At 54.9% G+C, this 24466-nt stretch overlaps 2 protein-coding genes across 7 annotated transcripts in view; one reads left to right on the forward strand and one right to left on the reverse strand.

Moving 5' to 3' along the window:
- Positions 1–16391, reverse strand: part of TCF7 (transcription factor 7) — a 29893-nt gene extending 13502 nt beyond the window's left edge. For 3 of the 6 annotated variants that reach the window (XM_037509328.2, XM_037509327.2, XM_037509324.2), the window contains exons 1-2: positions 15878–15910; positions 15232–15356 (exon numbers count right to left, since the gene is read on the reverse strand). In XM_037509328.2, coding sequence (XP_037365225.2) covers positions 15232–15327 — 96 coding nt within the window. In that variant the 5' untranslated portion in view covers positions 15328–15356; positions 15878–15910. Of the gene's footprint in view, positions 1–15231; positions 15357–15877; positions 15945–16139 lie in introns of those variants that run through there. The other 3 variants (XM_054694398.1, XM_054694396.1, XM_037509329.2) reach the window with 3 other exon arrangements.
- A 6213-nt stretch (positions 16392–22604) lies between these two features.
- Positions 22605–24466, forward strand: part of VDAC1 (voltage dependent anion channel 1) — a 102580-nt gene continuing 100718 nt past the window's right edge. Inside the window, exon 1 of the mRNA XM_054694399.1 lies at positions 22605–22974. The gene's annotated coding sequence lies outside the window, so the exon portion shown is untranslated. The remainder of the gene's footprint in view (positions 22975–24466) is intronic.

A 24466-nucleotide genomic window follows, 5' to 3' on the forward strand; every position in this document is an offset into this window, starting at 1 on the left:
GAAGAAAGTTTCTGCTTCCTCTGGCCTCAAGCCTGGGGGTGGGAGGAGCATGTGAGGCCTGAGCAGGCTCTCCCAAGGCCTCCCTGTGGCAGGGGACTGTGCCACCCACCACACGCACACCAGGATTCTCCGGTGACTGCTGTGGGCAGACATGTTCAGTCAGGATGTGTTCACGGAGCTCACATATGTGCCAGGAGAAAGAATGTTTCAGGCCAAGAGAATAGCATCTGGTACTGATAGTTGAGTGGCACAGTTCTGAGCGCCTTCAAGACTTTAACTCAAGCAGTCCTGAAACAGCCTGTGATCAAAGGTGCAGTGATCCCCATTTGATCGTTAGGAAACCGAGACACGCGTTATGTAGCTCAACTGAGATCACACCACTAGTGAGTGGCAGGGCTGGGATTCCAGCTATACACAAAGGCCCTGTGGTTATTGTGAGGAACAAGGGGGAGCAGGGGAGGGAGTCCCAGTCCTAACCCCAATCTCTCCTTTTCTCTAGTCTGGTTAGGGTTACCCAAGCCAATCCTTCCCTGACTCTAAAAATGGTCCAGCAGGTTCTGGGACTCCTGGGATTGGAGTTCTGACCATACCCCCACCCCCCCCCCTACCCCCCCCCCACACACACACCTGCCAGGACTGCTGGCATCAGGAGACAGTGATAGTGATCAGCCTGGCCCACATCTCCCCTGCTCACCACCACACAGCCCCGCCCCTCTCCTGCCCAGGTGCACAGCTCTTCTCCACTCCTTCCGCTCCCTCCTGCAACTCTCCATACTCTTCTTTGCCAGATCTCAAAGGGTCACTTCTTAAAAAGGGGTGTGACCAGCAGGCAGGCAGAGATGCCCCTTGGTGCAGAGATCAGCCTGAGGGTCGTGGAAGGCAGAATTGACTTGTCATCTCTGCCTCTCCAGGTCTGTCTTTAGAGCATTCATGAAGACTTGTTGCCTGAAGGCCTCTAGAATCCCTGGTGCCAGGACTCCAGCAGGCCCCCTCCATTCATCTGCCATGGAGCTCACTTCAGTCTCTTGGCTTCCGGGGGCTGTTCCTGATGCCTGTTCTGGAGCTGGGGTGAAGCCTTTGGGGACAGGTCCACAGAAGTGGCAGAGCCAGACCTGGAGCCTCAAGATCCTGGGGTACAGGCTGATGAGGCGGAAAGGTAGGCTGCTTAGATAGTAATGTTCTGTCCGCCAGGTACGTAGGGGTGAATCCAAATATGGAAATAGCACATCTGAGGCAGGCATTATCCTTCCCATATTACTCATGAGGGAAGTGGAGCTCCGTGACAGCCCCCATCAGGTCTATGCTAGGGGTCTTCAGTGGTGCCCTCTCCTCTGTGTTCCAGCCCCCGAAGGCTTTCGACTCCCAGTGCTGTAGGTAACTCTTCCCCCTCCGGTAACTCTCTCCCTTGGGCCAAGGGGCTTGGCCAATTTACCGTGATTCAGGCTTCATCATAAATGAGATTTCCCCCCTAGTCTCTGCCTGAGACGGGGTCCCCTGCCACAGACCTTACTGCACAGTCACTGTTCACTCGACCGTCTTCAGGCCCTCCCTGAGGGCTGAGATTGTGCCTGGCACACACTCTACTAATGGAACTAAAGCTAGGCCTCAAAGTTGGGTCTCTAGCTGTGTAGGTAGATAGAGCCCAGAGTGAGCCTGTATTTAAGTAGAATGTGCAGCACTGGGCAAAGCATGCTAGGTACATGGCAGCACACAGGTTGGAAGTCTGGGAAGAGTGGGGGCCACTACTTGGAGTCCAGGACTTCCTGCCCGGCATCCCGAGACCTGTGCCACCTCCTGTCCCATACCTTCCCGCCTGCAATTCTGTGGGAATCAGAATGATAATCAGCACCGTGACTACCACTAGTTTATGTGGCACCTTTCTGCTGATTAGAATCACTGCCCCTTCCTGTGAACAGACCTGGGCCCACACACCACGGCGTACTGCCTGGAGAGTGTAGTGTGGGCTGGGTTTAGCCCCTTGGCCCAGCTTCCCCGGCACAGCCCCACACAGAGGCCCTGCTCAAAAGGTCCCCTCTGGTTCTCACTTCTTTTCCTTGAATTGCCAGGAGCCAGACCTGTAGCTACCAGCCAGGCCCATCCAGAGCCTCTCCCTGAGCATCCACTGGCCTTGATCACTTCCTCCAGGTTCTTCTCACTGTCCAGGACTGACTAGGCAGCCCCACAACTCCCCCAGACATGTGTCTCAAACTGCAGATCCACTGTCCAGCACTAATGGTGCTTAAGTGCTGAGAAGTCTGGCCACTGGCTTAGTGGGAAGCTTCCTTGAGACCTGGGATCATGAGAATAAACTCCTCCATCACCGTGGCCCAATTTTCCAAGGAGAGTCACCTGCATATCAACCGGGGCTCAATACGTGGGCTCCCATAGATCCCACCTCTGCAGACATACCCAGCTGGGCTCGTGCACTTTTATCACCAGCTCCCGCTCTGGGCCCCACTGCTTAGGACACGGTGCTCTCCAGAAAAGGACCTGCAAGCTCCTCGCCCACAGTGAGCTGGACACCCTGTGCCAGACGCCCACCACAGAGCATGGAGCCGTGGCGATGTGGCCAGCCTGGCTGGAGGGCTGGGGGATGGCTGGGCCACACCCTTGTGGACCAGGAGGCTTGGGTCCCACCTGCTAGTACAGGGCCGTTGCCATGGTTGCACAGAGCCCTGCCAGGTGCGTGTGGCCCGTCCACCAGCTGCCTGGCCTCGACATCAGATAACAGGGCTTTGCCACAGCAGAGGTGAGGACCCGAGTCCCTGCACGCAGCCCTGGCAAACCACAGGCCTGCTGTGGGCCCAAGCCGGCCCCAAGGCACCCTCAGTGTTAGCTGAACCTCACTGAGCTAAGTGGCCTGGCCCCCGGCCTCCAGTGGTTTCTATGCATTCGTTTACTTGCGTTTTCCTTCCTCCTCTTTGAGGTGAACGCCCCTCAGGACAGGATGTTTTCAGAGGAAAATAAAAGCTTCCGGGAGCTGCTGCAGCTGAGCTGCTAGTTGATGTTACTGACATACTAGGGACTCTGCAGCAGCCCAGACGCTGGGCATTCCCCAGACCTGCCTCAGTGCCCAGCCATCCAGGAACAGGCAAGGACTCACCCTCCGAGCTCAGCCTGTCTTTGGCAGTAGTTGGCAAGCAAGGCTCTAGAAAGGGAGGCATTTGATAAATTCAGAGGTTTTCTTCCCCTAGGAGTAGTCAGAAGGCAGGCAGGAAGAAAACAGCAGAAGTACAGACTTAGAGATGGCAGTCACCTCTAGTAACAGCCGACTGCATACCTCAGACTGATCAAGGCCCAAGTGAATGCTCAGGGTCAGAGACCCTGCAGAGTCCTGCTTCCTCCCCTCCATCCCACTCCCGAATCCCAAGTCTTCCCACCACTCTGTGATATGTGTGCGATTTGCTGGTGCGATTTGCTTCTCACCACTGCGATGTGTGTGCGCTTTGCTGGCGAGGTAAGGAGGCCCAGCCAGGTTAAATGGGACTTGCCCAAGGTCTCACTGACAGATCTGAATTTGACTCCAGTCCCTTGGGGTTCCTGCTGGAGCGGCAGCAAACCTTACAGGCAGTGAGCCAGCGTGAAGACCACACACGTGAGGCCCAGGAGCCAAGTGATTCCCAGATTCTACCCCCCAGCCCCAAACCACCCCATTCCCACGTCCTTACTGAGACCTCCAGCCCACCAGGGACCTGGAATCACTGATTTTGCCAGCCACACCCTGCCAAGAATCTTTCTAGGAAAAAACTGAGGAGCAGCATGGCTCTGAAGCTTGCCCAGTGGGAGGGGCACGTTGACTCGTTCCCCTAGGAGGGGACTGTGGCCCTCAGTTGTGCATGACTAAAGGAGATGTGAGAAGTCATCCTCCCACAGGCTGGTCTGGGTCTCCTCTCCACATTTGAGGAGGAGGAAGGGGCGAGCCCCCTATTTGCTGGGGTGGCTCTTGTCAGCGCTTATCTTGGAGGGTATGTGTGCTGCCTAGGAGTGAGTGTGCAGGAGGCGTCAGGCCTCAGAGTGCTCCCCCCAGCAGCTTGCACCCAGTGTAAGCAGAGGAAGGTGGGCAGGGCTACCCCAACTGCCACAGGGGCCCTCGTGAGGCAGAGGCCCCCAATGAGGCTGAGCTTGAAGGTTCACAAAACCACACCAAACAGCTCTACAGATACACACCTGGGTGTAACAGTAAAAAACACAGGGGACAGGGTAGAAGATCAAATTCCTAGGGGACAAGGTATGGAGAGCAACAGGACAGGGGGAGCCAAGGGGACCCAGCTATAGCGATTAAACACATTTTTCAAAAACAAGTGGAATATGTTGCCCAAGTGTTAAGGAAGAACGATGCGGAGCCAAGGGAACACAGGTAGCTGCCGGGGTGTAAATGCCCTCCATGGCTCAGGGTTGCGGTCAGGATCACATGAATTAATATTTATGTCCACTAATATTTTTTAAATTAAGTTAAAATGAAAGGAAAAAAACGACGAAAGCAGGCAGGTCGCTAGTCCAAGGCTTTTCAGGAAGGCCAGCCTTTGTGCCAGGCCAGGGCCACTCGTCCTCGATTTCCTTTGGACTATTGCCTGATTGCTATCGGGCCAGACTGCTGAACTCCCGACTGGCCTTTAAAGACCAGAGCCAGGGACTGGGGAATGGTGGAGGGCAGCACCTCAGCGGAGCTGGCAGGCGGCTCTGGTTCCCAAGCAACTTCCCCATGGCAGGGGCTCGGGGCACACTGATGCCCAGGCGCGCCCACAGATTCCTCAGTCCAGCCCTTTCCAGGGACCGAGGGTCTAGGGAACCCTGTAGCCCACCCTGGGCCGCACAGAGGTGGGTGTCTGGCCCGGAAGGTTGGACAGCAAGCGCTGAGCTAAACCAGGACTGTGACCAAAGCTAGAAAGAGGAAGGAATCCACCTATAGACAGCTCAATCTCAGATGTCATTTATAAACACTTTCCCCAGCAATATTTATTCTGGAAGTGCTGTGTTCCTGTCTCCAACCAAAAAACGGAACCCTTTGGCTCTGGGAGTCCTGCCCATGCCAGGCATCCAGGGAGCCCCTGGCCGAGAGCTGTGAGGTCATGCCCAGGAGGGACAGTCTTCCCTTGGGGCCAGCGGAATCCAGGGGTCAGCTCCTGAACCCAGTAGGGGTGGGGTAATGCCTAACTTTGCAGCCTGCAACGCCTCCATCTCTGCACATTTTACAGCAAAAGGGCAGAGTGGTGAGAGCATGGGCTTTGGGGTAAAATAAATCCTGACTCTGCCAGGTACTAGCACATTCTTAACCCCTTGACCTCAGTTTTCCCCATGTATAAAATGAGAGCAATAATAATGCCTACTTTCTCAGCTTCTTCTAAGGATCTTGACATTGGGATTGAAAGCCCCTGGCACTTGAGATAATCTCTGACCCTGCCCTGCTATAGTGGTCTTGTTATTCCTTCCAGGATGGTTTGTCGAGCACCTACTGTGTGTCCTGACCTATGCCGGGCACAGAGAGCCCAACTGTCAGGAGGACAGATGTGGCCCTGGCCTTCTAGATCCTCTTCAGCCCTTTTTGATCCAAACCACCATCCCTGAAACCCCCACGGCCATCAATCCATGGGGCCTCGACAAGCCCAGCTTCGTGTGTCCCCACACCCTGTGGACGACCGTCACCTCCTAGCCCCACCCATGGGGTTGCCCACCACAGCTGGGCGGCTCCCGGGGCTGTATACTGCTTCAAAGCCTACCAGCAAGGTCTGGGTGGCTGCCGCAGCCCGGCACACTCAGTGGCCGCCCTGCCTGGGCCCCACCATACCGGCAGAGCCCTTGCTGCCTCTGCTGCTGCTGCGGCAGAGCTCTGGGCGCTCTGAGCATCCCGAGGGCCCACCCACCCTCCGCTGCTGGGCCACCAGGCCAGCCACAGAGCATCTGATTTGAATGAAACTTCAAACTTAATGACTTTCATGCTGGTTATTTAAAACGCAATGTAATTTTCTTAAACACCCTATTATTTCCTTTGATAGCTACAAAGCTTCCCCCAATCCCATAAGCATGTTTATTTTTAGGGAAAAGAGTGGTTAGCTGTTGGTCATAGAGACCATAGGGAGAAGGAACCCACAGAAAGCAGGGCAAAGAGTCAATTCTAGCTGCCCAGAGGCCCTCTGCCGCCCTGTCTTCCTGCTAGGGCAGGCTCACCACTGGCACCAGGGGTCTCAGGCAGGCCCCTGCCCTCTCACACCCGCACATCAGCCAGTAGCCCTCCTGTCCACCACTTGACAGTGGCCAAGTCCCCCTGCCACAGGGGCCCAGTGTCGTCATCTGTGAAATGGTTCCACTCGTTCCCAATGAGCCTCCCACAGACATTCCAGACTTGGACATGGCTGAGGGAAAGGTCGTGGGCCACCAACACACCCTCGGCTGCCTCCTCTTGGCTCCTCCAGACAGTCCGCCCTGGGGGAGGCCGGGGGCCTGAAGTTTGACTAGCTGCATGAGATCTGCCCCCAGATAAAGTGGCCCCAGGCAGTGGCTGCCCACGCAAGGAGGGTAGATGGGTGCGGCCCTGCCAGTCGGGCTCCCTGGCAAAGGAGGTAGCCTGGTGGGTGTGCGTGCAGAGGTCAGCTGAGCCCCACCAATGCGGGGCGTCCTCTGGGAGTGGCTATTTTTAGATCCCAGGCTTTCATGTGGCCGAATGATGTGGAGTTTACAAAGCATCGGTAATGCGTTTCAGATGGCGGCCCAGCAGGCCGGGAGGCTGGGCCCGCTGCCACCAGAGCCAGGTCAGAGTTAGTCAGAATAACCTCAGCCTGGACTCTTGTCACCTGTCCGTCTCTCCCAACCCCTTCCTGCCTGAGCAGGATGCTGGCCCTGGAGTGGCCCTTGCAATGCCCAGAAAACCCCACCTGCTGCTCACCGAGCAGTAGCCTCTCCAGGCAACATTCTCCAAACCTCAGAAATCTTCCATGGCCAGGGATCCCCACCCCCATTTCAGAGGAGTAATCTGAGACCTAGAGGAGTTAACAGATTTGCTGGAGGTCCAGCACGCAGGAGGGGGAGGAGGTGGGCCTGGTCCCCCGGCTTCTTTTCTCTCACAACTCCCTGCCCTCATGGGCAACATGGGCTTTCTGGGAGAGTGATTTGCTACCACTCACTAGGCTAGACCAGCCCAGATATGGTAGGGCAGGCAAACCCCCAAAGCCACTATTCCCTGGGGCCATTTCCTGCCCATCCATGCCTGTAATCTCAGTCACAATCTTGTCATTTGGAAGCAGATAGTGTAGGGTCCAGACAACTCTCCTGCCCGGGGAGAAGAGCCTTGCTTGTTTTAATGGCAGGGGCGGGGAAGCTAATGTGCTGGAGTGTCTGCTTCCTCTACTCTCCTGGGAGCTGTGGCTGTGGAGTCAGCCATAGGGGTGTGAAGGCTGTGTGTCCCCCGTCTTCTCTGGGCTCTAAAGTTGTCTGCTAGCATGGTAGCCACCCCCAGGAGAGGGGCAGGGCCAGACTCAGCCCATCTCGGCTCCACCCCAAGCCAGGGCTCCAATCTGGCCAGGAGAGAGAGAGGACCTCGACCCAACAGGGGATGTGGCCAAGAGGAAGCCCATGTTTTAGCAGGACCAGAGGGGGCGAAAACGTCTAACCCGGACAAACCCACCAGGGCATGCATGCACGCAGAAGCTGAAGCGGGCCACACCTTCTTTTCAAGGAAAGAGGAGGTATTGGATCAAATCCCAGGCATCCTAGGCAGCAAGCCACCTGAAGAAAGAAACTAACGATGTTCTAGGTTCTCAGAGACCCTCCCCAGCACTGGGTTCTTCAAGTCCTACCAGAGCCAATGCTGATGAGAAGTGCTCTCCACAGCCTGGCTGAATCACCAACAGACGGAGGGACCTGACCTCTGGGGTCCCGCCGCCACTCTAAGAAATGCCAAGACCCTGGGCTCATGACGCTGGAGTCAGATGAAATAATTTGAAATAAAACTTCCACCTCGGAGGCACTCTTGCCTGGCACGTGCCGGCACCCTCAGGTCACCAGGACCCAAAGCCCACTCCTCCCTTGGCCCGGCTTGCACTCCTCCAGGCACCCCCTGCCTCCTGGCACCCGCCCTACCCCAGCTGCCAGCCTCGCCCTCCATGTCCAACTCAAACCGTCTGCCGATGGGCACACCCTGCCCTTTGTGCTGCCAACACGCTGCATGTGCCCACCAGCCACTCCCAGGCTCCAGAACCACTGCCCGCCTGGGTGCCGAGATCACATGCTGGGCCCTCGGTGCCAGCCCTTGTCCAGCCTCATCCCATGCCCCTCATGAACCGGGCTTCAGATGGTTCCTCCAGTGACCAAGAACACGCTGATTCCTCTCTCCTCCTCTGTGCAAGCTGCCCCCCCCACCCCACCCCCGGCCAGTCTTGTCCTTGCCCCTGCAGAGGCTCCGGGCTAGCTGGAACCTTCCTCTGTCAGGAAGCCTACCCGCGTCCACTGGCTTCTCGTCTTCCTCAGTGTCCCTTTATCCAATTTCCATGGAACCTCGAAGCTGACTCTGAGTCCCCAGGAATCTCTTTGCCTTGCTAGTCTGAGCTCTGGGAGGGCAGAGGCCAAATATGGGGTGGGCTGTGGGGGGTTCACTAAATGCTGTAGGTTCCAGGAGTCTCTAGATAGATACGACAGGCAGGACTGAGGGCCGAAAGCTGTCCCCTTTGCACTGCCCTGCAGAGCTGGCTGCGCACTGAAGAAGGGAGAGCGTCACAGGTTCTAGCCCAGGCTCCACCTCAGGCGTCTTCCACCCACTGGGCACAGCGACCTTCACAAGAGTCCTTCAACAATGTGGACAATTCCCACGCATGAAGCACCTGCTATGTGCCAGGTATTTCACATATGTCAGCTCATTCCATTCCACAGTAATCCCAAGAGGTGTGAGCCTTCATTCTCCTCGCTTTCAGATGAGGAAACTGAGGTCCACAAGGGTTAAATAACTTACCCAGGGCCACTCAGCCAAGGACTGGCATGCTTGGTACTGGAGGGTGGATCTTCCAGACTCAGTGCCTTCCCCTTCCATTCCTCTGTGGGGCTCTGAACAAGTCCCCCCTGACCTGGCCTGCCCAGCCCCCCTGCAGAGAGGGGGGCAGTTATGGAGGCTCCAGGCACTGTGCCGTTGGGGGAGGGGGCCCTGTGACCTGATAAAAACACCTGTTTCCTCCAACGGAGTCTTGTTTGTACACAGAAGCAGGAAGCAGCCCGTCACCGGGTATGAGGGAGCGTGACTATGGCTTCGGGACCGCAGCTGCTGAGAAGGCTGAGGGAGGTGGTGGCGCCCTTTGCCCCTCCATGCAGTCTATGCCCACCCCAATCCAGCCTGACCTTGGCTCCTAGGTGACTTGAAACTGTGACCCTGTAGCTCAGTTGAGCCTCCCTTTCTGCAGGGGGTGGGGGAGGGGTTACAGGAGACCTAGGGGAGGGGACCACCAAGCCTCTCCCGCTTCAACCCTACTCACACCTCAATCTCTGGGTACCTAGGGAGGTATGCACAGCTTCCATGGATATTCCTGTGCTGGCTTTGGAAGCTGGTTCAGTGAAAACCTGGAAGAATATCTGGGTCCCAGTGACCAATCGAGGGTTCACTGGGAGCCCTTCCAATCAGCTGAGCTAGAGCAGTGGGCAGGTGGTCCTAATAGTGCAGTGCCTGGGGACAGGGTAGGGTAGGATCCTCAGGGATGGCCTTCTTCATGGGGCTTGCCTGGCCCTGAGAGGCATCTAGGCAAGGAGCCACTTAGAAAGAAAGCTCCCAGGCTCCCCCTGGGAGCAGCTGAGGAGGGCTACAGATTCCCCAAATACCACAGCCAGTGTTATACAGCCCTCCCAATCAGGAAAAATACGCAAATCAGAAGAACCTTCCAGTTCCACTGCCCACCATGGACTTATTATTAAAAAGAACAACAAAAGAGAGCAAACTCCACGCTGGCCCTGCTTAGGAACTCAAAGGAGCCTGCGGTAAACCTAGGACAACAGGGAAGCAAAATGCTGTGGTTCTTCCTACCTCCTGACCACATAATTCTCTTTGAATATTATGCTCCAGGAAAACAATCACGATGAACACTAAGGAGTGATTGGTACAGAGCACCGTTCCACTGTTAAAGAAGGCAGCCTGCGAGCAAATGAGAAGGCATTCGGGCCATACACAAACATGGAGGCCAAGCAGAGATGCTGCAGTGGGATCAGGTGGGGGGGCTGTAAAATGTACCCCCCACACCAGGGAACAAGAACAGGTATGTGCAGGGGTAGCCCCGTGAGAAAAGGCCTGAGAATGGTTCAGAGGCTAATGACCACGAGGGCCATTTTGCTTTTTTTCCTTACAAAATAGCTTAGGCACCCCTATCTTGTACAAAGCGTTTCTAAATTGCTGGGATGTGACACATTCCAGGTAAGTTTTGGGGTGGTAGGGGAGTATTCTCAGGATAGAGTGATAGGTTCCCATTCTGGTCCTAGGAATCCTGGTTGAGGTAGGAACATGAGGGGGTCCCAAACCCCCAGGCCCCTGTGACCCAAGTGGAGATATGGATGGGCCTTACTATCCAGAGGAGCCAGGACAGTAAGAGATCAATCAAGGACAAACCCCTCTTCCCCTTCTGGGGTGCAGGCCATGCCGGCATTTCCCTGGCACGCGGCCGCCGATCGTCACTCCAACTCTGGCAGGAGAGCTCACCGCTGCCACTGTGCAGATGAGGAAATGGAGGCCCAGATACTTCTGACAGAAGGCTGTTTTTGGCTTAAGCATGTCAAGTGCATCATAAAGCAGTGCCCACTACCTTGGCCTGCAGAGCTGCCAGGCAGGCGAGGTAAATGAGGTCCCAGGGAAGAGGGAGGATCCCACGGGGTGGCCAGGGAAGTCCCCCTGAGGAAGTGACATCTGAATTTGGCCCTGAATGAGGACTGAGGAGGTAGCAGCTGTGTGAGGATCCGGGGAAGAGTATCCCAAGCTCCTAAGCTGAGGGAAGGACACCAAGGTGCCGAGATGGGAAAGAATCTGATGGCTGTAAAACGCCTCAGGACGCTGAGGTGACTGCTGCTCGGGGAGAGAAAGAATGGTGCAGATGAGGAGGGGCAGTCGGCAGGGGCCGGCCACCCAGGCACTTGGGCTGTGGTGAGTGGTTTGGACTTTACTTCAAGAGCAATGGGAAGTCGTTGTAGGGCTTAATCAGGCCAGAGATGTGATCTGATTTATGTTTTTAAAGGACCCCTTTGGCTACTATGTGGTGCCCAGATTGTGGGTTAGGGTGGAGGCAGGGGGACCCTGGAGGAGGCTGTTTCTGCTGGCTGGGTGAGGGAGGGTGACTAAAGTGGAGAAGTGGAAGATCTGGGGTGCTTGAAGGGGAGCCCACTAATCCCTTCTTTGTCTTCATCTGTCAGACAACTCTGAACCGCCAGGAAGCTGTTCACTGGAGCCTCCTCCACAGCCCAGCCAGGCCAGCTCTGCCCAGGACTCCCCCACCCGGGCCTGTTGTGACAGCACTCCTCCGGCCAGGGCCTGGTTTGTGTCTATTCATCTGTCTCCTCTGCTTAGCCAGGCACTCCCAGAGGTAGACACTGGTTCTGAGCCGTCTGGGTGCCTGACTCCCTCCTAACAAGTGTCAATCCAAACAGGGCTGGTGACCAGCCATCACTAACCCCCTCGCTTTCCCACCCCCCAGCAAAGTCCATTTCCCTCCGAGGGGTGTGCAGGGCTGGGTAAATGCATTTCTGCAGAGCTCCCAGACAGGCTGGCCACGCGTCAGCAGCACTTCCTTCCTCTGAGTCTTGCTTACACCCTCACCTCCCGCTCCCTCAGCGCTGGTTTCCACAACCCTCACCTGGACCTCAAACCTGGGAGTCAGGGAACATGGGCCTGATGGCCAGAAGCCCACGCAAGAGTCCACCATCTCAACTGGACACCTCCCCACTGGCATCCAGGCCTACTGGGTTGAGGCATGCCTGAGCACCGGGCCGGCTGTGAACATCAGGCCAGTGAAGCAGCCCAAGTCCCTGCAAAAGCCAAAAGGCTCAGCTTTCTCTTTTTTTTTTTTTTTTAATTGAGGTAATTCCCATACCATAAAATTCACCATTTTAAAGTCCACAGTTCAGTGGCTCTTAGTATAGTCACACGGTTGTGTTACTGTCACCGCTATCTAATTCCAGAACATATTCATCACCCCCCCTAAAAAAATCCACACCCATTAATGATTACTCCCCATTCCCCTCTTCTCTCTCCCCCTGGCAACCATTCATCTGCTTCCTGTCTTCATGGACTTGCCCATTCTGGACAGTTCATCTAAACGGCAAATGGCTCAGTAGCCTTCCAGGCCACAGGCTCCAAGCAGAGCCCATTGCAGGTGTCACAAGAGCAACGTGATCTATCCTTTTCAAGATGAGGTTTTGCACCCGGCTGTCAGTCCCACACTTTCATGAATCTGAGTTTCCCAGAGGAGTGCAGCCCTACTCATCCCCGAATTGCCTCAAAATCTGGCCCGGGATCACTGCCCCCAGGTCTCAGAACAGAGAAGAGAAAACAAAACAAACACAAGCAGTAGCTAATGGTCTAGGCCAGTAACCCTCCACAAGTCCACACTAGCTGCTGACAAATGTCAGCCGTGAAATAAACTTTGACCTGCTCTACCAGTCCCAAAATAGTTTGCAAGAAGCCAAGTATCAAAAAGGAACAATATTTTTTTTTGGAAAAAAACTATCTATCTCCTTTTGCCCCATGAGCAGGCTGTGAGGTGGTCACTTGGCTCATTGCTCCTGGCAAGATTCGAGTCAGCCTATTTTGAGGTATTCAACATGGGAGCCTTGTGGGCATTCTACCCACACAGGCAGGTAGATGCCCGGCGTGTTTTCCCACTCTAGGGAGGTCAAACGATGGGCTTTGAGCTCTTCTGCACAACTGTTGACCACTTGGATTCTTTCAGAGACGGTGAGACAAAGGGTGAGGGGAGCATGTTCCAAGGCCCATGGCAGGAGCCGGGCAGCAGGTCAGCTGTCCCCCGAAGATGGGCACGGGAAAGCATAGCTTTCGAAAAAAATCTCCAAAGGCTGCTTTTCCTCAAGGTCCCGGCAAGGGACTCCCGACCCACTATAAGAGTATCTTTTCTGATTCCAGACACATGGACCTTGAATCCCATGATAAATGTGCTCCCAAAGCACTGCTTTTGCTTTTTAGAACCCAATCATATTTTAAATGTCCACACAACTCTGCGAGTAACCCGAGCAGCTACTCTTGCTTGCTATGGGTAATTATCAAAGTGGCTTAAAAGAGGCTCCTCTATTTCACATACACCTTCCATGCCCAGCTGAGGCCCTTGTCTCTGTCCCTGTCTCCAGCCGTGTGGCACAGCCACAGTCAGGACACAGAAAACGAGTGCAGAGCCTGCACTGGGCGGGGAAGAGGGTGACTTGCCCCTATAGGAAGGGTGTGACACAGAGAACTATATCTTCGTAAACCAAAGTTACCTCAATTAAAAAAAAAAGAAAGCAGGCAATGCATCTTCGGTAGCCTAAGATCCTGAAGTTGATAAAACTGGTGAGTGGTGTTGTGTCTGCCCCTCCTGCCCCAATCTTGCTGCAGAGAGCCGCTGCCTACTCTCACCATGTGAGCTAAAGGACACCACCAAATGGTCCCCTCGCCACACCCTTACAGAGAACAAGGCCCCCGCACCCCAGCACGCTCACCACTTGCCTACACTGTGAGAGCAGCTCAGAAACACTGCCTTTCCCTAGCACTGCTGTGGAGTCACACGAGGTCGGGATGGAGCCTGCCCTGCTAGGGCCATCCTTAGGCCTAGGCCTTCTGTCAGTCATGTCAGGGACCCCAGCCCTTTATCCAAACACCTCACCTGCTGGCGGTATGGCTGTGTTAAGTCAATGTGGCCCCAGCTCTAAGGGTTCACACGGTGCAGGGAACCCCAAAGCATACTTGTTAAGCAACTGCTCACAAAGAGTGGGAGGTCTCTGGAGAGAATGGCCGCATGGGGTGGCAGCAAGCCCCCTTCATCATTGATTTAGAAGGAAGCAAACAAAGCCTCACAGAGCCACCTCGAAGCAGAAAGGGTACTCAACCACAGGCTCACTTTACAGATGAGGAAATGGGGGTCCAAAGGGGAAGGAGCTCATTTCTACAGTCAGACTCTATCTACCAGGTTCTACATCCCAGTTTCTGGAGAGAAACTTCATTCTGTCTTCTCACCTCCCACGAGCTTCAGCATGAAACTACTCTCAAAACCAACCCTCCTCCTCACTCCTGATTTGAAACAGCTCAGCAGTCACCCTCCTCCCTCCCAGTGACCCCCATCTCTAGCCATGTGAGCCTCCCACCTGCTGACCCCCAACTGTGTGCTGGGTTTACATTTGGACCCAACACCCACCCACCAGAGCTCCCCAAACCTTTCATGTGCTATGGGGAGCTCTAACCTCACCCCCAACTTGGGCCAACTGAGGGCAATCTGCAAGACTAATCTGATTTTCCCACTTCAAGTGCAGTTTTACTGCTCCAAAGCACTCAGAACAGGCTCTTCACACTTTAAGTCATCTGTACCAATGGACAGAAAAGCATGGGAATGATCATGAACTCTTTTCAAAGCACTGGTACTTCAACACTTAGCTTGCAAATTCATTAAACAGGCTTCTTGCCCACACTATTGATCTGAAACACCTCTGCAAAGCCTTTCTCCCAGGTGCCGTGCATCTGAGACCCAGCCAATTTCACAAAACCCCACTTTCCACACATGGTGTTCAGGGTCTCTGGCAAGGGTGCTGATGCTCTCTACGAGTTGGGCATGTTTCTCCTGCACAACCAGGAGATCTGAAGCCGACGGGCTTTCTGCCCATTCCTAGCAGGGAGGTCTGGGGCTCAGTGGAAGAAAGTGAGTGCAAAGCTCACAGCTCAGACCACACTGCACGCATCACCTCCCCAGCGGAGGAGGGGATTGAGAGCAAATGTTCCCTGGACAGACCCCACCCTAGCACTGCACAGCACCAGGATCCAGCCTGCACCTGCTTGTGCGCAAGCTGGGAAGACAAAAGCCAAAAGCTAGAGGGGAGGGGGAGTACCCAGGACAGACCTCCTTTCAGCAGAGTCCTCCTTCTGGTTCAGATCCCATTGGGTGTATATGGGAAAAGAAACTAGAAGAGTTCTCAAGGATCAATTCTGTTCTGGGCACAATTCGCTTCTTATTCATGCCTCACATACCTGGTCAAGAAGTTAGCAGGCAGGAGGAGGTAGGCTCGGCTGCTGGGGCCACTTACCAGAGGGGGCTGCGGCTGGGGGTGCTGCCCTGCTCCCGAGTGGGGTGGGTAGTGCATGAGCAGATTGAAAGCGGAGTAGACGGTGTCTTTGTACATGCCGCTGGCGCACTCCGGGGCCTTCAGGCCTGGAAAAACCACAGCTGGGTCAGAATCCCCGGCCTAGGAGGCTCGGGTTGAAGACTGCGCTCCAGAGAAAAACCTGAGAATTGCCAAGAAGTCTTCAAGTTCGTGACTTGAGAAGGTACGGGCTGGGGGTGCCTGCAGTGCAAGTTTTGACTCAGGACTCCGAGTCCAGACCTCCCTTAGGCGGCCCCTACTTGACCCCCCAATCCGGAGGACCGAGGAACTTAGGCTAACAGCTTTCTCCTCAAGACAGGGGATTAGTCAATCACCTGGGCAGGAGGGGAGGTGGAGATGGTGGGGGTCTGTTTACTCCTATAAAGGTCAGGGCACCGGAAGTGACTCGAGCCTAGCGGCGCCGGGAAACCCGCCCCCACTCCCCCCACCCCCTCGGTTTTACCGCCTCCTCGAGCAGCAGTTGGGGGAGGTACCCCCTCCGCACCCTCGGGTTCTCCGCAGCCCGGCTCTCTCCCACGGTGGCCTGGGCCTTAGCGGGAGGAGGGGTCCGGCCCGTGCAGAAACTCACCATCCTCTAGAGACTCTGGAAGTTTGTCCGGGAAAAGTCTCTGCGAAGTGTGTTCCCGCCCGAGAGCCTGCGGGGAGATCCAGAGGGGTCTTGAGGGGCCCTGGGACAGCCGGGGGCTCGGGGTTCGGGGGCGGGGGGACTCTAAGAGGTGGGGACCCCGGGATGGCCGCGGGAGGGAGGGGAGGGTCTGCGCAAACCGAGATCCAGGGGCGGGCGCGCTCCGCGGCCGCCGGGGAGGAGCGGGGCGAGGGCCGGCGCTCACCTCGGCCCCGACCTCGGCCTCGCCGCGGGCCCCGGCGCCTGCCCCCGGGACCCCCGCGCCGCCGGCCGCGCCCTCGGACTCATTGACGAGCGACGACTTGAGCTCGGCCAGGTCGCGCTCGGGGCCCGCGGCGCTGTCGCGGCTCTTGTCGTCCTGCTCCTCGCCCTCGTCCTGGAAGGCCAGCAGCTCGTCGGGCGCCCCGAGATCGTCGCCGCCGCCCGCGCCGCCCCCGCCGGCGTCCAGCTGAGGCATGGTGCGCGCCGCCCGTGGGGGCGCGGGGCGCCGGGGTGCGGGACGCGGAGCCGGCCCGGGAGGCGGCGAGCCCGGAGTCCGGACCTCCGAGCCCGGAGCGCGGCGGGCGGAGCGCGGGCTGACTCCGCCTGGGCGGGCTACGGGCGCGGGGCGCGGGCGCCAGGCAGAGCTGCTCCGGGAGCTGGCGGGTCGCAACATCAAAGGCGCCGCCGGCGGAGTGCCGGGGGCGGGGCGGGGACGCCGGGGGCGGGGCCGGCGGGGGGCGGGGCCACACCGCCCCGCCCCCTCCTCGCCGGGAGCGGCCGCGGCGCGCCGGGTCCGCACAGTCTTAAAGGGCTCGCTCGCTCCCGCGTCACCCGCGGCGGCTGGGGACCGGCCTGGAGCGCGCCTCCCGCCCGGCGCCTGCGTCTCCACCTCAGCGGCCGAGGGTGCGGGTGCCCCGGACCCCTGCGTCTTGACGTAGCTTGGAACACGATCCTAGGTGTTAACTGCGTACGTGCCCCGAACCCATTGCGTCCTGTGCTTGGAACAGAGGTGGGGGAGCTTTCTAGAACTTGGGGCCTACGCCCGCCCCCTCGACCTGCAGGGTTGAGACTTGCAGCCCCGTTCTCTGGTCCGTGCTCCAGCCACTCTGGAACCGCCTGCCAGGCCGCCCGCACACAGCGTGAGCACAAGCTTAACCCCCTCACACACTCGCTGAGCGCCTGTGGCATGTGGGGGCTCAGACATCAAACATCCGTGAGGGGCGCCTCGGCTTGTGGCGGCTGCGAGGCCTGGACAAGCCGCAGAGAGGACCAGGAGCCCCCCCCCCCATGCCTGTCCTCCACCTGCACCCCACGGTGCCCCACGACTCTCCCAACTCGGCTCCATGCCTGCAACCTGCGGCCTGGGGTTGCTAGGCCTTGGGCAGCTGCCTGGACCGCGGAGCCCAGCAGGGGTGGGTCAGCTGGAGGAGCTCAAGCCAGGACATCCACGGCAGCGAAGCCCGGGACTGGGACCCGGCGCAGGCTGGCCGCAAGCCGGAGGAGCGCCGGGACGGGCGCGCGCCGGCTCCCCCCGCGTCTGCGAGGCCCCCAGAGTCACGTCCACGCGGGCCACCCCGGCTAGGAAAGACGCCGGCCCTTTGGGATCCCGGTACTGTAAAAGTTACCCCCCTAAAGTTTCTATGTTGGATCCAGTGTAGACGCTCCCCTAACACCACCTCTCCCGGGAGCGACTGGGGCAGAGCGTACTGGGAGGGGCGGGTGTCTTGGACGCCTCTCCAGCTCGGAGCCCCCACAGGACCCCTGGCAGCCACACCAAAGCCAGGCCGGAAGAGGGCTGCGCCGCCCCTCCGGGTCCAGGCCCAGCCTGGCTGGCTGCGGATCAAAGAGCCAGGGCGGTCCTTCTCCTTGTTCAGATCCTACGGGCTCCCGCCTAGCGGGGCGCCTCGGCCCCCCACTTCAGGACTGGATTGCTCACTTTTCCTCCTTTCTGGGAGCTGGAGGGTGGTTGGGGAAAAGTGTTCAGCTTAGCCATGGAGGTGTGGGGAAGACCGTGCGCTTTAGGTCTCCCATTCTCCCTTCCTGGCGTTAGCTTGCAGCTCAGCGTCATCTCAACTGCTTTAGAGGTGGGGGAAGGGGCTCCCCCCCACTCCCCCCCGACACACACACTGCCCAGTCAGGGGGGAGGGGCGGAAGCGGGTTCCACTGCCTCTGCCACCTCAGCTCCTGAGTTTGTAAGATCTAAGGTGGGATGAGCCTCCTCTGGGGATGGTGAACAGGAATACAGGATCTGCCTAGCCCAAAGGCTTTGGGGTGTCCTCGTTTGAGGGTGACCCCAGCTTAGAAGGAGCCCCCTCGGAACGAGGTCCCCAGACCCATGAAGTGCTGGTGGACTCAGGCCAGTGGGAGCTGAAGTTTTATCCAGTCCATGGAGAAAGGAGAAAAAGTCAGGGCAACCATGAAGTGCTTTGTTTGTTTTTCTCATTAAGGCTAAATTTTTCATTTTAAAGTGGTCAGCCTTTAATCAGAAATTATGAACTTTCTGCTTTATTGGTGTGAAAAACAACTTTTCACTAAAATGATGGTATGAATAGGTTTTTTTCTTAGAAAACTATGGCATCTCAAGCATCGATCCAGACCTACTGGATCAGAATCTGCACTTTCTTTTCCTTTTTTTTTTTTTTAACTTTGCTGATTGACTGACATCCAGATGACACGAATATATAAATATGTATCTGTGACTTAAGAACATTGCTTACCATCAGATTTTTAAAAAGAAACTATCATATTAATTTCCTTAAAAAAAACAACTATTCCCCCCATATTATATCATCAAACAATTTGTTGAAACTATTAGCTGTTATAAAGGGGAAAAAGTTACCTACAGGTTTTTATTTTATTTATTTTTCTTGTTTTTCTCCCACAACCATCCCTTGCAACCCCTAATCTTTTTCCCTTCTCCCTCCCTCTTAATCTCAGAGACCTTGCAGTGTTTATTAATGTTTGCTAGTTTTGGTATTTTACTTTATCAAATCATCTGTTCTGTAAATGTTCAGTATTTGGTTTTTTTTTTTTCAGTATTTGTTTTTATTGTTCTGATTTGCTTTTCTATACATCATTCTCTCAAACTCCCTCCATTTTGCTGAAAATGGCTGCATATTGTCTTTCCCTATGGCTGAGTAGTATTCCATGATTGCTATACCGCGTCTTCTTGGTCCAGTTTTATGTTGATGCACATGAGAACAGACATAATTTTTAATATCTTTATTTAGCAAAAGAAAGCCTTGGCCACTCCCTCATTTTTCATCCACCCCCATATTTCTTTAGACATCTTATAGGGCTGCAAAATCCTAAAGTCTAGGAACCACTGCCCTATGGGAATATAGCTCCAGCTATGGGACAGGCCCCACTGGGTGGAACCAGGGGCGAGACAGGCTGAGTCATAGACATCCACAGTCACACTGAAATCAGCCTGAAGGCTTGATGGAACATCTACTGTCTACCTAACCTTGGGTACAATCCATGGAGAGGGGCAGATGAAGGAGGGGGCTCTGCCCTCCAGGAGGTAATCACTGCTGGAGAAGCTGAGAAATTATTCGAATTGAGTTTGTTGCTGGATAAGTATATACAGACCATGGGTAGGAGTTGCTCAGATATGGTGGGATTAATGTGGCTGGAATAGTCAGCTTGGCTTATTGGAAGAGGCCAACTTCATCTGGGCTTAGGAGGCTCTGGAGGGTTTAGAGAACTTGAGAGTGAAAGGAACTTGAACTTGTCCCCAAAGGTAGGTGCAGCCCTACAGCAACTCCTTTTCTGGTTAGCTCTGATTCTGTCATCATGGCATCATGTCAAGAGCTGCACACATATTATCTCATTTCATCTTCATGCCAACCCTATGACATAGGGACTATTATCCTCATTTATGAATGGAAATGCTAAAGCTCAGAGAGCTTGAATAAGTCACCCAAGACCTCACAGCTTAGAAGTGAGGGTGTCAGAACTCCAAACACAGGCCATCTGACTCCTGACCCCACACACCAACTATCACACTGTGGAGTTCCATTATGGCCCCTATAATTCCATGATGCTTTCTGATCTTTGAACTGTCACTAATAGAATCCTGACTTTCTAGGTGGGTCGTGTCACATGGAAGGACCACAGAAAGATTGGGGAATCTCCCTGGCTGGTCTGTATGGGGTGACAGCACTTTGGTGTGAGACAGACCTCAGCCTGTACCATCTCTCCCCTGGGACCACCCTAGACCACCTGCTTTGGGCACTAATTCAGATTCCCATACAGGATCAACAGGCTCTGGGGTTATTCGACTGGGTGGTCAGTGGGATCTGCTGCTGCCCCTTCCTGGAGGTGAGTGGGGAGTTTTGGGAACAGGCCCTACTGCAGGGAGGCCCCAGAGTCTTCTGGATTCGTGCAGTCCAGGTCAAAACTGGAAATTTAATAAGGCTTCAGCTTTATGCAAATGAGTCAGGTGGAGATGCAATGCCCTTATGCTAGTGCAAGACAAAGCTGTGCTCTTAGGAACTGACAGTCAGAGCAAGAGAGCTCTGACTTTGGATTTCAGCAGCCCTGAATTTCTGACTGTGCCCTGCCATTTACTCACTGGGGGACCCCAGACAAATCACTGACCCTCTGTGTCCTTGTCCTCAGGTGCAAATTGGGTATCACACCCAAGTCCGCCTTACACTATGTGACTTGGTTGAGATGAATCATACATCCTAAGAAAGAACTTAGCCCGACGCCTGGCACATTCCAAGTGCTCTAATAAATGGGTGCTCTTGAGCTAGATATTTTTCGGAAGTTGTTAGGCTAATTGGCTCTTCATGTAACGTCATGTAAATCATCTAAATGTTCTCATGGCCTGAGCCCCCTTAATCACAGCTAAGGCCGAAAATATACATTTCCTTTCCTTTCTTTCAAGTTCCTTTAACATGAAAGGCCTGTGTGAACTCCCTGACCTTTTCTAACAGGGAGACCCTTGAAATGTGGCATTTCCAGAAAACGGCTCAAAGGAGCCCCAGATGGATTTAGTAAATTACAACGGGAGAGGTTTGGAGTGGCGTCTCTTCCTGCCTGCCTGGCATCCTGTCGGGGCACGCTGTGCTGCCTGGAGGCTGGGCTCCGGCTTGGGGCAGGAATACTTCCCGTGGAGCCTTCGCTCTTGGGCCTAAGCCTCATCACGCTTCCTCGAGGCAGACTGTGGTTGTTACTAGAAACATCATTTGCTCTCTGGAAACTCTAGTCTCACTGCGTGTTTGTGCGTGTGTGTTTGTGTGTCCACGTGGGTGGTTGTGGCTTGCAGAATGGCAAATACACACAGTTGCCGCAATGAGAACTCTCTGGGTCAGGTACAAAGCAGCAGCCTTTAAAATGAAGCAAGAAGGGTTTGGTGTCATTTTTTTTTTCCAACTTTATTATCTTCCTTGGGGGTCGCTTCCCCTGCCCCCAGATTTAATGCCATAACCACGAATTGCTCTTAAAACAAAAAGTTGGTAATAATGCTAGATGTTAGCTATTCCTGTGAAATGCTAAGGTAAAGTGCAGTCAAATTGGCTTGAGGGGTGGTGGTGCGTTCACAGACAGAGCAGCTCCAGAGCTTCAGAAGGCTTGTTTTGACAATTTCCCACGAGCTGATTTCCCACATTGTGCTAGCCATTGTTCCCAATGAATGGGCTTGAGATTCCTTTACCCAGAGGAATAAAGAGCTCTGGGTTTTCAGTGGAAGGGGTCTGGAGTCACAACTAAGGAGTCAGCAGCAAAGGCAAGCTGGGAGAGGCTGCTGTGTGGCTGCCATATATTGTACCCGCCAGGGCACGCTAGTGACCCAGTAGCTTTGTCGCAGGAAGTCTGTGTCCTGGTCCCCACTCCACCTGGCTTGCTAGATGAACTCAAGTAAGTCCTCTGCGTTCTCTGGACCCAGCAGCCCTCACCTAATTCCAGGGATGCAGTGAGGAGCCAATGATAGGGCCAGAGGTGAGAGACAGGAGGCATCACAAATGCAACTGAAGCCCTGTGTCCATGTGGGGGTTTCACCTCAGCAGATATGTTGACATAGGAGTGTCTTATTAGGAAAGTGCCATTAGACACTTCTTTTTGAGACAGGGCTATTAGGGCTTTGCTGCTTATCCTTAGGGTCTGAGCCAGGACTGGAAAACTAGAGTGCTCAGAAATTTTTGAATAAATGAATACATGGATGGGTAAAAATGATTCACTGCAGCAATCGCTAAAAATCTGAGAAGAAGTAGCAGGGCCTGTACCTACTTTTGAGAAACTTGCTTTCCTGTGGAGGATAGTAAGCTGGATAAAAGTTCTGGGAGCCGGGGAATCAGAAAAATGGTGTGGCATGCAACCTGGCAGTCAGCGAGGGCTTCCTGGAGGAAGAAGGTCTGCCTAGGAGGCAAGTAGGATTTAAGAGGATCAGGATGAGTTCTTGCTTGTAATGTACTTAGCACACCGCCTAGTTCAGAGTATGTAGTTGCTGAGCGGGAACCAGTGTCAATTATTATTATTGTTCCCAGCCCATCAAGGCTGAGCTCTGCACCAGGCCCTTAGATGTGTTTGGCAGAGACTGACGGAGTGAGCAGCTGTCCCTGCAATCCTGCTAGTCGTGGGTGGAGAGCAGAGACGAGGGTGGGCAGGCCCCAGGAGCCTTGCCTTCTGAGGCCAGGCTGACGCTTCTGAGTGTTCAGCCTGAGTGGAGGCTCCTCCTGCCAGAGATGGCCGTCTCCAGATGTCTGCAGGCCGGAGGGAGCTGGCTGGCCTGTGGAGCCCAAGGGCAGAGACAGAACTAATGGGAGGAAATTACATGGAGAGATTTCATCTCAGCTTGAGGAAGCACGTCTACCAGTCAGAGCTGGCCAACCCTGGCCTGCCCCGGCTGCCGACAAAGGCCGTGAGCTCCCTGTTATGAGAGGTGTGTGAATAGAGACTGGGGGCTTCCCCCGCAGGGAAGGCACTGAGGGGATTTTCTATTCTTGAGGCGCCTCCAAAGCCGTGGGCTGTCCATTGTGCTTCCTGTGTGGCTCTGCCCGGCGCTTGACCCAGTTGAACAGGCCTGCAGTGGCTGAGCAGCAGCAGGTTCTGAGGTGAGTGTGAGGGCAAAGGCTTGTAAACCTCTGGTCAGAAACTGGCCTGGAGGGGGAATTACTCTAAGAGGCTGTTCTCGAGGAGGTTAATAACCACATCACCCATTTGGGCTGAGGGCATAGAGCCTGATCAGGCCCATTCTGTGCCCAGATGTGCCCCTTTGGACTGTTGGGGTCCAGAGGACAGATTGGTGGTAGGAGGGGTTTGTTTGTAAATCAGTCTCCCCTCAGTTGCTTCAACTCCTTTTATTTTTTTTAAGATTTATTTATTTATGCATACAAGAGCTGGGGTACAGGCCAGAGATACAGGGGATGAGAGGATTCACCAGAGACAGATTGGGGAACAGAACAGGCAGATTGACCGAAGTACACTGCTGAGGGGAGCAGTGGGCGAGACAGGAGAGGTCTGCTGCGCCATCTGGGTTGCTCCCTGGCAAGGCTGGGGATCGAACTCGTGCGGCAGAGGCTGCGGATTGCTTCACAGTGCAGTGCTTAACCCCTTGTGCCGCCAGGGAGGCCCAGTTGCTTCAACTTCTAAAGCCAGGGACTGGAGGTAAAAGATGGCAAGAAAGCAGGAAAGAGCCAGGGGTTTGATTTTGGCTCTGCCACTTGGTAACTCTGTGACTTTGGGCAAGTCACTTAACCTCTCTGTACTTTAGCTTTCTCATCTGTAAGATGGGATGATGGTACTACCTCTCTCATTGGATTCTGGTGAGGGTTAAGCGAGTTTTGTTTTGTGGGGTGCTTGCAATAGTTTGTGGGTATAGTAAGTACCTCTAAGTATTGGCTAGATAGTAAAAATTGATTGAGCAACCTATGCCCAGCCTAGCACTGCGCAAGGGGCCTTACATTAATCATCTTGTTTAGTCTTCACAACAGCCTAATGAGGTTGAAAATACTATTATTAGGGAAAGTGATTCTGAGAAGGTCAAGTTCCTTGTCCAAGGTCACACAGCTGGTGGGAGGTATGGTTGACACTCAGGATGGTCATTCTCCTCAACCTGGGCTCTCAGTCACTTGGCTCTGCTGTGCCAGGAGTTCGTAGCCTCTCAAGGGAGGTAAAGTGTCCAGTAGAGCAGAGCAACAACAGATCAGTGGGCCAGAGGTACCACCCACCTAGCTCAGAAGTCCTCTCTTGCCACTGTTACCTGGGAGAGATTTTGCTGATTAATTTATGGAAACAATCCTAAGTCACCCAGCTTACAAATTGCAGTCCTGATTCCTCCAGCTGAAGAATCTCCATTGTAGGGTCTTGAGAGCAGCCTGCGTTCTGGGCTGGTTTGTTTGCCATGTGGTGACTCTGCCACCTCCCAGGGTGAGGGGCAGGAGCTTGGAGACCTGGGCTCCCTATACTGTCTCACTGGGTGAGGGTAGGACTATGGGCCAGGTGTCCTGCTTGCTCCTCCTCCTCTTCTAACTCAGCAGGACTCCTCTGTCTTGCTCGTAACTGTGTCCCTCAGATTGAGCAGGGGCTGGCAGAGAGAGGATGTCT

Source organism: Talpa occidentalis, unplaced genomic scaffold, assembly GCF_014898055.3.
Source record: "Talpa occidentalis isolate TD23 unplaced genomic scaffold, MPIMG_talOcc4v2.1 talOcc4.13, whole genome shotgun sequence".
In the NCBI taxonomy this organism is placed as follows: Eukaryota; Metazoa; Chordata; class Mammalia; order Eulipotyphla; family Talpidae; genus Talpa; species Talpa occidentalis.